This window comes from Rutilus rutilus (genome assembly GCF_951802725.1).
Source record: "Rutilus rutilus genome assembly, chromosome: 25".
NCBI lineage: Eukaryota > Metazoa > Chordata > Actinopteri > Cypriniformes > Leuciscidae > Rutilus > Rutilus rutilus.
Genome location: NC_140229.1, coordinates 2,807,464 through 2,822,409, shown reverse-complemented (window position 1 = coordinate 2,822,409; position 14,946 = coordinate 2,807,464). Strand labels below are relative to the sequence as shown.

The following is a 14,946-nucleotide window of genomic DNA, read 5'->3' as shown; positions in this document are numbered from 1 at the left end:
TGCACATAGTAAACATAGAGTCAATCTTTCTCAACTGGTGGGTTGCAAGAACGTTTTGAGTAAGTCGAATAGTGTGCAGTCAACAACAAACGTAGTTCTCTTTTTTTCTGATGCTACTTTTATTTTAGAAGATGTGTGTGAAAGCTTGTGACACTTATGTCAGATGCTGAGAAAAGGGCGTTGTCCTTATTCAGTTGGCTATCTTCGGTAAAATGAGATGTTATCAGGCCAAATGTCAGTAAAACTAACTTTTCTGTCATGCGGCTGACAGCCGTTGTACTGTGCTTGCACATTACGCGCAAATGCGGCGTGCTGTAGCCGTAGTTGTCGTTAATTAACTCATGTAAGAATCAAAAAGGCGATTAAATCTGTCAAAACTGCATGCATGTATTTGTTATACTATGCGTCACATGTGTCTGGATTAAAATATTCTGCTATGTGAGATCACAATATAAGGCACAAACTGATATGTAATGTTTTAATGTCCAAATAAATGTGAGCACTGTGCATTTGTACTAGAAGATATGCATTCATTTTGCGTTAATTTGTAAGGGACAAACAAAAATGGATCATTTTTAAATCCATAAAATAACTAATTTTACATTCTGGTTACATTACATTTTACATTATGTGCTGTTGACTTCCGCCTTGTTCACATTCTTGCACATGGGGATTCAAAAGAGAACTTTTGTTTTCCTTTTTAATTTAGGTATGATAGAACTGTTGCAACTGCAATTATTTATTTTGACAACTAATATAGAAAATTAAACTTTCTTTGGACAAACTCGGAATTGGTTGAAGAGTTCATTGATTATAAAAAAACGCATTGAAGGTTGAATAATCTTTGGACTACAGTATTTATCTGCATGCTATCTCATCCATGAAGATGCAACAATGTAGAACAAGCTATTGGAGATTTTGAGAACCAGAACCAAGCTAACTGAGCAAGTTGAACTTTAGCTATAGTGTGTGCCCTTTTATTACTATTTAATTCATTTTAAAGTGGTGGGTAATAATAAAAAATATATAAAATTCACTCAGTATTCCATGATTCCTAATTCACAACTAACTCAATTACAATTAAGTACAAATTAACTTTATTCAGTTGTGTAGGCACTAAAACAGTCCAATACATTATAGTCAAATTATTTTTTTATGAAAAAATAATTAAGATTTCTGTGCCACCCCAAACTGGTTGCAGGCCCTTGCCTGGCCATCCCTATGAAAAAATTCTGCTTCTGTCTTACTTCATACAAATGAATATGACTTTTCCAAAAGAAAAATATATGTTATCGATTTGTTTTTGTTATTAGGAAAATTGTATATTCATCTAACTAAATGGAGTAACTCAAAACTCAAGTTTGCTCATTTTAAAGAAGCCTTCAAAATGTATTTAGAGTCTGTAAAGTATTTTTAAAAAGCCCAAATATCTATATCTCTGCTAAATGAATTTAACATATGTTTGTGATGCCCTTTATTTTTAAGTTCCTTTTTTTGTGTGTGTGTGTGTGTTTCAAGTTATACTTACGGAAGCGTATTGCATTCACTTGAGGAAAAATAATCTACTCTGTTTTTCTGAATTAACGAGTTATAATCTCAGAATTACGCGATCATTTTTCATGAATAAAAAGTTTTTGCTCTGTTTTTCTGAATTAATGACTTAATTATCTCATAATTCTGAGATAATTAACTCAATAATTCAGAAAAACAGAGCAAAAACTTTTATTCATTAAAAATGATCGCGTAATTCTGAGATTATAACTCGTTAATTCAGAAAAACAGAGTAGATTATTTTTCCTCAAGTGAATGCAATACGCTTCCGTATATACTTACAAAATGTGAAAATGTGTCAAAGAAATGTCAAAAACTTGATATTGAATTCTGTAATTTTGAAAAAGTAAGGAACTTTGATACAATGCAGTGTGATTTGGTCATTGGAATACTAGCTTATTATACACTGTGAACTATTTTTTTAAATAAAACACAGTGAGAAACATTTCCATTAGCAGTATATGCTATACATTTGGCAGCCATTAAGTCAAGAAAAGTATGTTAAAATCACAGAACAACACTGGAAGTGTAAAAAATCCTCCTGTGTGATAGTGTCCAATGCAGTGTGATTCAGAATTGAACACTATCTTACGGTTTACTGAATACTGTATACCACCTACTATGTTAAAATACGATGAAACAGTGTGCAGTTTTCAATGATTAACCCTTTGATTCACAGTATTGTTGTCACATGCCCAGTTATCGCCTACATCGCATTTGTGTAGAAATGTCAAAACATGTGGTACAGCCTAAGTAGAGATGTTAAAATCACAGTTGACATCACTTCCTGTTGAAATAGAAGGTCAGGTCATAAAGCACGTACGCTACTACAGTATTCCTCTCACAGGCGTGGTGTGAACGGATGAAATGGATGTGTGAGAGCCAGGCAGTTCATCGCCTCGTTCCAGCAGATGAGCAGTCTCCTCTGGTAATGCTTACCCTTGCAAGTTCAACCCAAATTAAGTGCCTCATCTTCATTGCTGGCTGTAAGGCGATTGATTTGTCCCTTTTAATCAATTTATTTAATTAGTCATACATTCAGCTCTTAACATGCACTGCCTTTCTCCTCGTCTCGTCTTCGCTTCTGGGTCTCTGGAGATTATCGGGGAAATTATCCAGCAACCCCCACCAATGGAGAGCCGATAAACAAAAGTCTATTAAGGCCCAGCCAGTGTTTAAAGATCATGCGCTAATCGATTATTAGGCTATTATTTTACTGACAATGTGGGGAAAAAGGACAGATTCTGCTTCAAATTAGACAACCGTCTGATGGAGTTGCTGAAATGCAAACATTTGGTGGCACCGAACTGTTCGCTAATGGTTTGTTTTGATGCGAGCAGTGATTGGTTTACAGCGCTGTCGTGCCGCACAGATGGTCAATGTATTAAAAGTTTGTGAATTAAAAGCATCATTCATAGTACAGATGTGCCGTGGATTAAATTAGCATTGTACCTACAGTTTCAAACGCTAGTGTTTCTGAAAAGCTAAAGGATTTGCATTTCCAGAAGTACCTTTGGTATTGTAAAATGTTTATATATATTTATAATCAATATATATATATGATCAATAATAAATAAATAATAAAAATATTTTTTTAACATAAATATTTTTAATTTATAATAAAATTTAAATGATAAATAATAAAAATGTATTATAAAATAATATATATTGTAATATATGCATATATATAATGTATTAAATTATATATGTTTTCTATTTTTAATTTATAATAAAATATAAATAAATAAATAATAATCAATAAAAACATGTATCATAAAATAATTCATATATACATAAAATATTATTATTATGATATTTTTTGCCCTTGCAATAATAGCCACTGCTATGATGTTGTGGTGTTGTGGATGTTGCAAAAATGTTCTGAGGGTTTTAGCATGTTGCTATGTTAACTTATACGCGTCACAGTGTATTATTTAGGTTTAAGGCTTTGTTTAATTCATTAACAGTATGAGTGTAAAGTAATAGTGATGCTTGGCAAATGATAATGGAATAAAACATGCATCTAAGGACTGTAAAGCCAAGCATGTGGTCATGAGAAAAGGCTCCTCTGTGTATGTGTGTGTATGTGTGTGTGTGTGTGCATTTCACGGCAGGACTGTGAGCGAGCGCTGAGGGAATTGCACATTTGTTATTCCGGAGGCATATTTGAAGCCCATTTAATCAAGCTGTGATGAGAAAAGATGCAGAAAGGATGAGATGGCCCCTCGCATTGATAGGGTCTGGCCGGGGCAACCGATGAACCACCTGAGGTCTTACCGGCAGACAGGCACGCCAGAATTATGGAAATAGATTCCACTCGACTCATCTCTCGCCTCTCTCTTCAGGTGCTTCTTCCTGGAATGTTAAACAATGGCGTGTTTTAATCTTGCAGGTAGAGCGCAGAGTTCACGAGCTCATGAAAACCATGACGTGCCTCCGATCTCTGAACCCTCGGAAAGCTGCCGGTCACGCTTCTACATTCACGCTGCGGAGAGAGAGAGAGAGAGAGAGAGAGAGAGAGAGCCCGGAATCTGCAGGAATATCTTCTGCGCTTAAAGGTGATTTGAGTCATTCATGTTGAAATGCTGTCAGGAAACCTTTTTGATAACACTCATTATTTTTTGCAGTTTCATTTTGTGACACTATGGGGGGGTGTCACGAAAAACAACACTACAAACTTTGATTTGAAGACTCAAGACTTAAGATTCAAGACTGCTGTAGTGAGGGAAAGAACTACAATCCCATGAAGCATTGCATACAGCATAATCAAATTATAAAACTATTGACTAAAGATGTTGATAGAAACAAAATATGCATATATACTAGGGATGCACGATATATATCGGCCACCATATCGGTATTGGACGATAATTGTAAATTTTTTATGTTATTGGCCCATTAAAGAAAATTTGGCCGATATATTAAAGCCGATAAATAATGTATTATTTCCTTCAGCTGAGACTCTTCAGATGCAACCTGTTCAACATGATGGTTCTGAATTGCTTGAAATATGATCTGAATCACTTCAAAAAAGGAAAATCCAGTTCAGTGCAAGTGCATCTGTCATATCGGCTACATAAAATTATAATGAGAACATCATAATTGTGTGTTTGAGACATGGCTTTCAATGGTGAGACTTTTGTTTTTGTAATCAGGCTCTCAAAAATTATATACATCATAAGATTTAGATTTATCGGCCAATATATCGGTTATCGGCTTTCAAATATAAAGAATTATCGGTTATCGGTATCGGGCAAAATGTTCAAGTATAGGCGCATCCCTAATATTTGAGCAGTTTGAGCATATAGTGAGATTGGCTATTACATAATTCATGGGTGTTACATGTAAGATGTGTTTGCAGAATCATGCAATGTAGTTTTTCAGCAGGAAGTCCTCTGTTAAACACGGTTATTTAAAAAATGAGTTGAAATAATAATGTGAACTGATGGCTTCAACACAAACATATACCATCGATTAACAACCTCGTAACTCACTGTACGGCTGTCTTTAAAAGTTATTTCTCAAAATTAATAGAATTTTTAGTTACCGAACTCGACTGTTGCACTTAATTTTTTTTTATACATAAAAATACATATTTTGTTAAATTAACTCAGCTATATTGAGCACAAATATCCTGTGCTCAAAACTAACAAATTTCAACCAACATGATGTGCATCAGATTTTTGTTTCTGTTTATGCATATACAATATTTTACTGTAATTAGTGTCTGGTTTGGTACTTAAGGATAAACATATTGCAATCCTTAAGCTAAACTGGTGTGGTTTGCAAACACAAGCATGACTATTACAATTGCTCATATTAGGGTTACTGATTTTTTCTTCTAAGAATGTGAAAATTTGGTTTTAACAAATACAGTTAAATAATTTCTGCTGATCTGAATTATGAATGATCTGGGTTCTGTTTTTTTCACCTCCTGTTCTCCATACAGGGCATAAGTGCTGAACTAGTATTTATATGTAATGAGATAAAGAACAGCCTGTGTGTGTGTGTGTGTGTGTGTGTGTGTGTGTGTGTGTGTGTGTGTGTGTGTGTGTGTGTGTGTGTGTGTGTGTGTGTGTGTGTGTGTGTGTGTGTGTAGATTCATTCTACTCTGGGTAATAGCAATGCTAATGTGATTGTTAAGAACTGCTGGCATCAGCATATTGCATTGGCTGTTACTTTTAATCAGTGGTAAGGAGAAAATCACAACCGCTCGTGATTGCACAAATTATCTGCCTGAAAAAGTCAGCGTGGAGTAACTATGCAAAACACGGCTAACTAACCTGACAGAACCTCTCTCCACTGGCGGCCGCTCAATCAAATCGTTCCTGTAGCCTCACTGAGCAATTCGCTTTCAAATCCTCATGAAATCAAAAATAACCCTCCTTACTTTACTACATGTTCCTGGTAATGATAACGCACGAACGATTAGCGTACGCTAAGAAAAAGCGGCGCCGTACAAACAACTCTTTCTCCTAGTTCACAAAGCAAGCAGTCTAACTTTTAATACGTCCGTGGAAAATTACCAGGGTCATTGTGCGGATGGTGATTAAGCGACAGTTTAATCTTCAGCGCTTCTGGACGGCGGGGGTCGGGGGGGGGGGGGGGGGTGTATTTGCATTAGCAATCTCTGTGAAACTTTGCTAAATTGGCTGTAGTAGAAATCTCAGCTAATGTGATCTAATTTAGTTTTCGCCGCTCTGCTGTGAATGTCAAACATGTCTGACCTCGTCCGTTAGTTATCCAGACAGCAGCCAAGAATCTTACAGGACTCGCTGCCACTCGACGGCAGGTCTGAATCAGTCTGATGAGCCTTGAATATCAAATAACCAGTTTTGCATTTTATGAAGAAAATATGAGCAGTGTCTGGCCATTCATAACTCACTGCTCTGGTGTTGTGGTGCAATTTCTAGGGTGTTGCTAGGGTGTTCTGTGTGGTTGCTAAGTAGTTGCATAATGGCTGAAGTCAAAAGTGTTGAATGCAATGTAATGAATTAATGTTAATGTGAAAGACCATCAAAAAAGACTACACTGTAAAAAAAAAAATATATATATATGTTAGTAATTTTTACAGAAAAATACTATTATGCTACAGTAAAAACCTGTTAACTGTCACGACAGTAACAAAAATAATGAAATGCTTTAACATTGCATTATATGTAATTTTACTGGAAATTGCTGTCAAATTAAAATGTAAATACTTTAATGTTTTGCATTTTATGAAGAAAATATGAGCAGTGTCTGGCCATTCATAACTCTCAACTCTGGTGTTGTGGTGCAATCTCTAGGGTGTTGCTATGATGGCTAAAGTCAAAAGTGTGTATGTTGAATGCAATGCAAGTCGCTTTGGATAAACGTGTCAGCCAAATGAATTAATGTTAATGTAAAAGACCATCAAAAAAGAGTCTACACTGTAAAAAAATAATTATGTTAGTAATTTTTACAGAAAAATACTATTAAATGCTATACAGTAAAAAACATAAAACAGTAAAAAAAAAAATTAATTGCTTTACATTGCATTATAATTTTACTGGAAAATGCTGTCAAATTAAAATGTAAATGCGTTAATGTTGCATTATATGTAATTTTCTTATTATAAAGGGACAAAAGGATCTTATTATAATATTACCGCTCCTTAATCTGCATGTTTACACCCACGGCACCGCCATTTGGTTTTCGCAATGGCAAAAGTTCAAGCAAAGCATGCAAACTGTTCTGTCGTTGCAGCACAGACGAGCACAGAACACTATTTGTGTCACAGCTGTCTTACAAAGACCTCAGGGAACCGTGTAAACTTGTGTAAAAGTTAAACATGACGGTATGCAAGTCGATGACATAAATCAATTTAACTCCACAACAACTAGATAAATGTATTCACTAACCATTCAGAAACGTCCAGATGCGTCTTAAAGTTACAATCTCTTCCTGAGTCTCTCTGTAAAGGCTTCACTCCACTACTGGTTATTCCTGGATTTCGCTATCGTCGTGTTTTGTTATCGCTGGAGTTTCCGAAGCTCGTGTAAAGGATCGTCTTCAGAACGGAGGCGGAGCAACAGCTCATTTGCATTTAAAGGAACACACACAAAAACTACGCGTTTTTGTTCACACCAAAAAACGGGCAACTTTGATAAGCTAAAATAAATGATCTGGGGGGTATTTTGAGCTGAAATTTCACAGACACATTCTGGGGACACCATAGATTTATAATACATCTTGTGAAAAGGGGCAATAATAAGTCACCTTTAAGTACATTAAAAAGCAAGTACTTTTGTGGTTGTACTCAAGTAAAATTGAAAAGGGGTACTTTAGGGTATCCATACTTTAACTCAAGTACAGTGTACTTCATCCACCACTAAAATATAGTGCAATAAACATTCACTTAATAACAGAAAATATAACACAAACAATAACACAAAGACCATCAAAATAGACTACACTGTAAAAAAAAGTACTATAAATGCTACAGTAAAAACCTGTTAACTGTAAGTTACCTTCCAACGACAGTGAAAAAATGTAAATGCTTTAACGTTGCGTTGCATTATATGTAATTTTACTGGAAAACGCTGTCAAATGTATGGCTTTTGCAAGTAAAATCAATGAATTACCATATCATTTATGGTTAAACAAGTAAAATGGCATTTCCAGAAGTCCCTGCATTACACTTCACATATTCTTTTCCTCTTATTTTGTTATCAGTAATGTTCATTGTGGGGGCTTTTGTTACTGTTATTTAGTGAATGTTTATTGCATTATTTTATATGACCCTGTGCACCGTCTTTATAAAAGAACTGGCTATATTTCATGAACAAGCAACTCTGAAACTGTCAAAGTAATGATTATGGCAAGTAAAAACTATGAATCACCATATCTTTTACTGTAAGATAGTTTCAAATAGCTCCATAGTTCCTTGTTTAAAAACGGTATTATTATCGTGGTTACAATTTAAGGAAAAAAGCATATTTCGTGTATTAATGAAATATACGGTTATAAGATACAGGAATCCTGTAAAACCAGAAACATTTTCACTGTATTTTTACAGTGTTTTTTTCTTTTTTTTTGGCAAACCACAGCTTTACTGTAAATTATTTTACAGTAAGCCAAGCCAACTAACCTAGACCAGCTAACCAATCTCAGGCTGGTTGGTAAAGCAAGCACCACCAAAGAAATGATTGTGAAGATGATATGCATATTGTTTGTTCTGTATGAATTAGATATCCAAGTTGTTTACACAAAGAAACCAGCGAGTAACTAGATAGGGCGTTGTATTATTCTTGTTTATGAAGTGGCTTTTATAGTTTTGCACATGATCTTCATCAGTTTTGTAAGACTTTGAGTGCTGGTATTTTTGTATAATATATGAATGCAGCATGTTGGCAGAGAGAGAGAGAGAGAGAGATGGTGCTGGTGATCTCCTCCATTATTCATTAGGGCTCGTCTCAGACGGTAGAAGAATCCGTAGTGAGGTGGATTTGCGAATTATTATGATTCCGGTTAGCCAGCTCCAATAAGACCTTTAACTCCGGCGAGCTTAAGGCCTGTCATCCCCCGTTGACTTTAATTATAATTTCTATTCCCTCAGCTTTCTGCTGCTCTGTGGTTTTCAATCATCACACACACACACACACACACACACACACACACACACACACACGCGTACACACACCTGTTTGGCCTCTCCGACCCTCTCCAGAGGAGACGCTCGGACTCTGACAGCCCTATAAAGTCATTAATGGCTCCTGTAGCTCATGTTGGAATATTACGCCCAGTCGCTGCAACACGAGGTCTGTGGAAACTGTGTGATTGCAGATCTTCTGGCCTTTTCCGGACGCAGTCGTACTGATAGGACTGGTGCGATTCAAAGGCACATTCTGTGCTATTCTGGAGCAGTTCCTCTAAATGCCCGTCGTTCGCTGTGGGCAGGAAGTGTTCATGCTGACTGGTTTAACATCACCATCCGGTTTGTGTTTTTGTGTGTGCTGGTTATCCTGTCACTATTCTGGATAACAATGAGGAGTCACCATGTTTATAGATCCTGTTTATATTTGATGTTTCTGTTTCACCATGTTTACATTCATATAGCATAATAATAAAAAAAAATTTTTTTAAGTCTAATGTAGTTGGATATTAGTGATATCTATGCAATAACATATAGGTTGAAATGCTCTCTCTTTGTTGATTTTCATTGCATCGTGTGTGTGTGTGTGTGTGTGTGTGTGTGTGTGTGTGTGTGTACTTTTCTATATTTCTAAATTACATACATAATTTATTCAGTAGGTAGACATCAGATGCATGCATTGATACATGTAAAATTGAAATATAATTAGATATTGATGATGAATTAAGTGAAAGTTTAAAAGTCTTTTGTGGGTTCGACTAGTACAGCAAGAGCGCCAGCTGGTGGAGAACATTTGCATTGCATTTTGTTTTATATTGCACATCACTTCAATTCATACAGTGGTTTATTTATTTTTTGGTTATTGCCCTGTTCTCTGTTCAAAATTGTATTCTGCACAGCATGGTCTTAATATACAAATATACATATATATATATATATATTTTATATATATATATATATATATATATATATATATATATATTATATATATATATATATATATATATATATATATATATATATATATATATATATATATATATATATATATATATATATTATATATATATATATATATATATATATATATATATATATATATATATATTATTGAATATTGTTAAATCAATTATTTAAAATAATAAAATTTGAAATAACAATTTAATACATTTTAAATAAATCATATATAAAATAATAGATTATTTAAATACAATTTAAATATTATTAAGTAGCCTATTAAATATAATATCACATTCATAATATTCAATATTATTACATTGATTTATTTATTTAAAATTCTAAATAAACATGGATAAATTGTGTCTGTCTGTGTAAACTATAAATACATAATCAAAAATGAACAATAATCTCTTGCAGCTCTTAATTTAATTAATTTAAAGAGAAAATAGTTTCGAGTTTAGACCTATAGCTCCTCTGTCAAATGTCTCCATGTTGCAGAACATGAATAAAACATTCATGCTCTTGCATATTTAGATGAATCTGGGAGAAAATGATGCATGACTGTGGTATTTCCTCGTCATGAATGAGGTGAAAGTCTCCCAGTAACATGCATTCACACACGCACACTGAGAAACGTGAACCGAAAGCCGTACGTGCATCTCATGCAGATAAAAGTGCATGATCATGGTGTCAGACTCGTGTTTACTCATCACGCCCATAGGATAGAGGCTTTCCATATGCAGCGAGGACCATCGAGAGCTGTCCCAGAATGCATTGCACGTTTTATTCTAAATGCACCTGCAAATTAGGCAAAAAAAAAAAGAAAGGGTAACACTTTATTTGAAGCCTTTATAGTATATGATGCATTATTAATGTATTTATAATTGGATGGATGGATGTGTTTTAATGCATTAAAGGTGTAACATAGAATAGATAAGTATTGTAATGTGTTTTAACTGTGGTTACAATTATTCATGAGATCACACAATGCATTATAAGGTACATTACAATGCATAAATAATACATTAAAAAACCTTTATAGTGCATTAGGTTACACTCTATTTTAATGTGCCTGTGTTACAGTGTAATTATACATTTAAATACTGAGTAATGATACTGAACTACAGGGTTAGGGTTTGGTTTAGGGTTAGTTGCATGTAATTATGCATAATTTATAGATATTACTATAGTAAGTACACGTAACACGTGCAAGAAGGACACTGTAAAATAAAGAGTTACCGTGCATTATATACACTCACCTAAAGGATTATTAGGAACACCTGTTCAATTTCTCATTAATGCAATTATCTAATCAACCAATCACATGGCAGTTGCTTCAATGCATTTAGGGGTGTGGTCCTGGTCAAGACAATCTCCTGAACTCCAAACTGAATGTCAGAATGGGAAAGAAAGGTGATTTAAGCAATTTTGAGCGTGGCATGGTTGTTGGTGCCAGACGGGCCGGTCTGAGTATTTCACAATCTGCTCAGTTACTGGGATTTTCACGCACAACCATTTCTAGGGTTTACAAAGAATGGTGTGAAAAGGGAAAAACATCCAGTATGCGGCAGTCCTGTGGGCGAAAATGCCTTGTTGATGCTAGAGGTCAGAGGAGAATGGGCCGACTGATTCAAGCTGATAGAAGAGCAACTTTGACTGAAATAACCACTCGTTACAACCGAGGTATGCAGCAAAGCATTTGTGAAGCCACAACACGCACAACCTTGAGGCGGATGGGCTACAACCGCAGAAGACCCCACCGGGTACCACTCATCTCCACTACAAATAGGAAAAAGAGGCTACAATTTGCACGAGCTCACCAAAATTGGACAGTTGAAGACTGGAAAAATGTTGCCTGGTCTGATGAGTCTCGATTTCTATTGAGACATTCAGATGGTAGAGTCAGAATTTGGTGTAAACAGAATGAGAACATGGATCCATCATGCCTTGTTACCACTGTGCAGGCTGGTGGTGGTGGTGTAATGGTGTGGGGGATGTTTTCTTGGCACACTTTAGGCCCCTTAGTGCCAATTGGGCATTGTTTAAATGCCACGGCCTACCTGAGCATTGTTTCTGACCATGTCCATCCCTTTATGACCACCATGTACCCATCCTCTGATGGCTACTTCCAGCAGGATAATGCACCATGTCACAAAGCTCGAATCATTTCAAACTGGTTTCTTGAACATGACAATGAGTTCACTGTACTAAAATGGCCCCCACAGTCACCAGATCTCAACCCAATAGAGCATCTTTGGGATGTGGTGGAATGGGAGCTTCGTGCCCTGGATGTGCATCCCACAAATCTCCATCAACTGCAAGATGCTATCCTATCAATATGGGCCAACATTTCTAAAGAATGCTTTCAATACCTTGTTGAATCAATGCCACGTAGAATTAAGGCAGTTCTGAAGGCGAAAGGGGGTCAAACACAGTATTAGTATGGTGTTCCTAATAATCCTTTAGGTGAGTGTATAAAGGCATTAAGTGCCGTTTCGGGCTCATTTTAATTTGACAGTATTTTCCAGTAAATTACATATACCCTTATGCAACGTTAAAGCATTTACATTTTAATTTGACAGTATTTTCCAGTAAAATTACATATAATGCAACGTTAAAGCATTTATATTTTATTTTCCAGTAAATTACATATACCCTAATGCAACGTTAAAGCATTTACATTTTAATTTGACAGTATTTTCCAGTAAAATTACATATAATGCAACGTTAAAGCATTTATATTTTATTTTCCAGTAAATTACATATACCCTTATGCAACGTTAAAGCATTTACATTTTAATTTGACAACATTTTCCAGTAAAATTACATATAATGCAACGTTAAAGCATTTAATTTTATTTTCCAGTAAATTACATATACCCTTATGCAACGTTAAAGCATTTACATTTTAATTTGACAACATTTTCCAGTAAAATTACATATAATGCAACGTTAAAGCATTTAATTTTATTTTCCAGTAAATTACATATACCCTAATGCAACGTTAAAGCATTTACATTTTAATTTGACAGTATTTTCCAGTAAAATTACATATAATGCAACGTTAAAGCATTTAATTTTATTTTCCAGTAAATTACATATACCCTAATGCAACGTTAAAGCATTTACATTTTAATTTGACAACATTTTCCAGTAAAATTACATATAATGCAACGTTAAAGCATTTAATTTTATTTTCCAGTAAATTACATATACCCTAATGCAACGTTAAAGCATTTACATTTTAATTTGACAACATTTTCCAGTAAAATTACATATAATGCAACGTTAAAGCATTTAATTTTATTTTCCAGTAAATTACATATACCCTAATGCAACGTTAAAGCATTTACATTTTAATTTGACAGCATTTTCCAGTAAAGTTACATATAATGCAACCATCCAGTGTAGTTGCAATGGGGTTTCAGTAATTGTCTGGGGTTTCTGCGAATCATTAACACTTAATGAGCAATAATAGTGATGACTGCCTAAGTGACCTCCACTAACTCTCTCAATAACAATCCGTTGTGAGGGCATCAGTCTCTCATCTTAGCAAGGCCTGAATATATTACAAGCATTTCAGAGACTCTTTGTACGGGCGTCTGCACTTCATGGAATGAATCTCTTCTAGAAAGCTCTCCAGATAATTCTCCATCCCCTCACGAGCTCTGTTTGTGCCGGGTGCGTCCCGAGAGAGTGTGTGTGAGGCTCTCTGTGGTATATTGCTCTGTCAATATGCCCTGCTCTCAGGTACACATGACTAGGATGAAGTCGCTGACAAACACGAGGAAGAGATGACGACTTTTCCATCATTTATTGTCGCCCTTTTCCTTCTAGGATTCTCTTGTTCTGCACGAAGCGAGAGTTGTGTCGGTAAGTGTTCTGAGAGTGGGCTCATTTAGAGACAGGTAGTCAATATTTCAGCGTGTGTGTGTGTGTGTCCTCAGCAGGTAACGTCAGTTTGTCAGTGTCTGTCAGCAATAACTCGTCTCTGCTGGTTGAGTGGAACAGCGGGAGCAAACACACGACCCAATGTGCGCTGCTCATCTCAACTGAAGGAAGACAGGAGATTCAGATGCACCTCTTACCAAGGTTAAAGCTCTTTATACAGCTCAATCTTTCACAAAGAATGTGGGAAACGCTTCAAGATCTTCAGTAAGTGATGGAATATGGTGGTTGTGTTTCAGGTCTGGATCTCTCCTACTGGGAAACATGACAGACAAACGCAAGCACTCCTACTTATGCAGCTGTTTTGATCAATCTCATGGACTCTTGTGCTCGAAGAACATAAGCTTTGTCATGGGTAACTTTTTAATGATAAACACTGTACATTTGTAGCCTTGAAATCTCACAAAAGAAATGAATGTATAGGATATCAAGCATTTAATGTAACATGCATTAATGGCCGTTAGCTACGTTAAATAAAGTTTGCGAATTAAGAGAGGCAAGTTACTTTACTTGAGGACTCGCAATTCTCAAAATGCCCAAAAGAAGTTGCCATTTATCGGTGAATCCGATATTACAAAAGTGATATCTGATTATGGAAAAGTCCACCTGTAGTTAATAATTTTATCCCTTAAAACTAATCTTTGATCACCAAAATGACATAGCTATTAAAAAAAAAAAAAGTCCTGTGAAAAAATGTCTTCATGCCTTAAAATATCTTGAATGTAACTCGATTCCCTCGCCTCATTTAGTATGCGCAGTACCATGAATATGCAAATGAGCCCCGCCTCCACTCACTCACTCAGCTCAGAGATCCACTGGTTGACGATCACACGTTGATCTGATTGGTTACAAGGTAGTTTGTGACGTCAGAA

General features: G+C 35.4%; 1 protein-coding gene across 2 annotated transcripts in view; it reads left to right on the top strand.

The window, feature by feature from the left end:
- The first annotated feature begins 13,907 nt into the window (after positions 1-13,907).
- LOC311285479 (uncharacterized protein) overlaps positions 13,908-14,946 on the top strand; it is a 52,126-nt gene continuing 51,087 nt past the window's right edge. Inside the window, exons 1-2 of one of the 2 annotated variants that reach the window (XM_084401126.1) lie at positions 13,908-14,218; positions 14,314-14,429. In XM_084401126.1, the coding sequence (XP_084257252.1) occupies positions 14,202-14,218; positions 14,314-14,429 (133 nt within the window). In that variant the 5' untranslated portion in view covers positions 13,908-14,201. The remainder of the gene's footprint in view (positions 14,219-14,313; positions 14,430-14,946) is intronic. The other variant, XM_084401125.1, reaches the window with a different exon arrangement.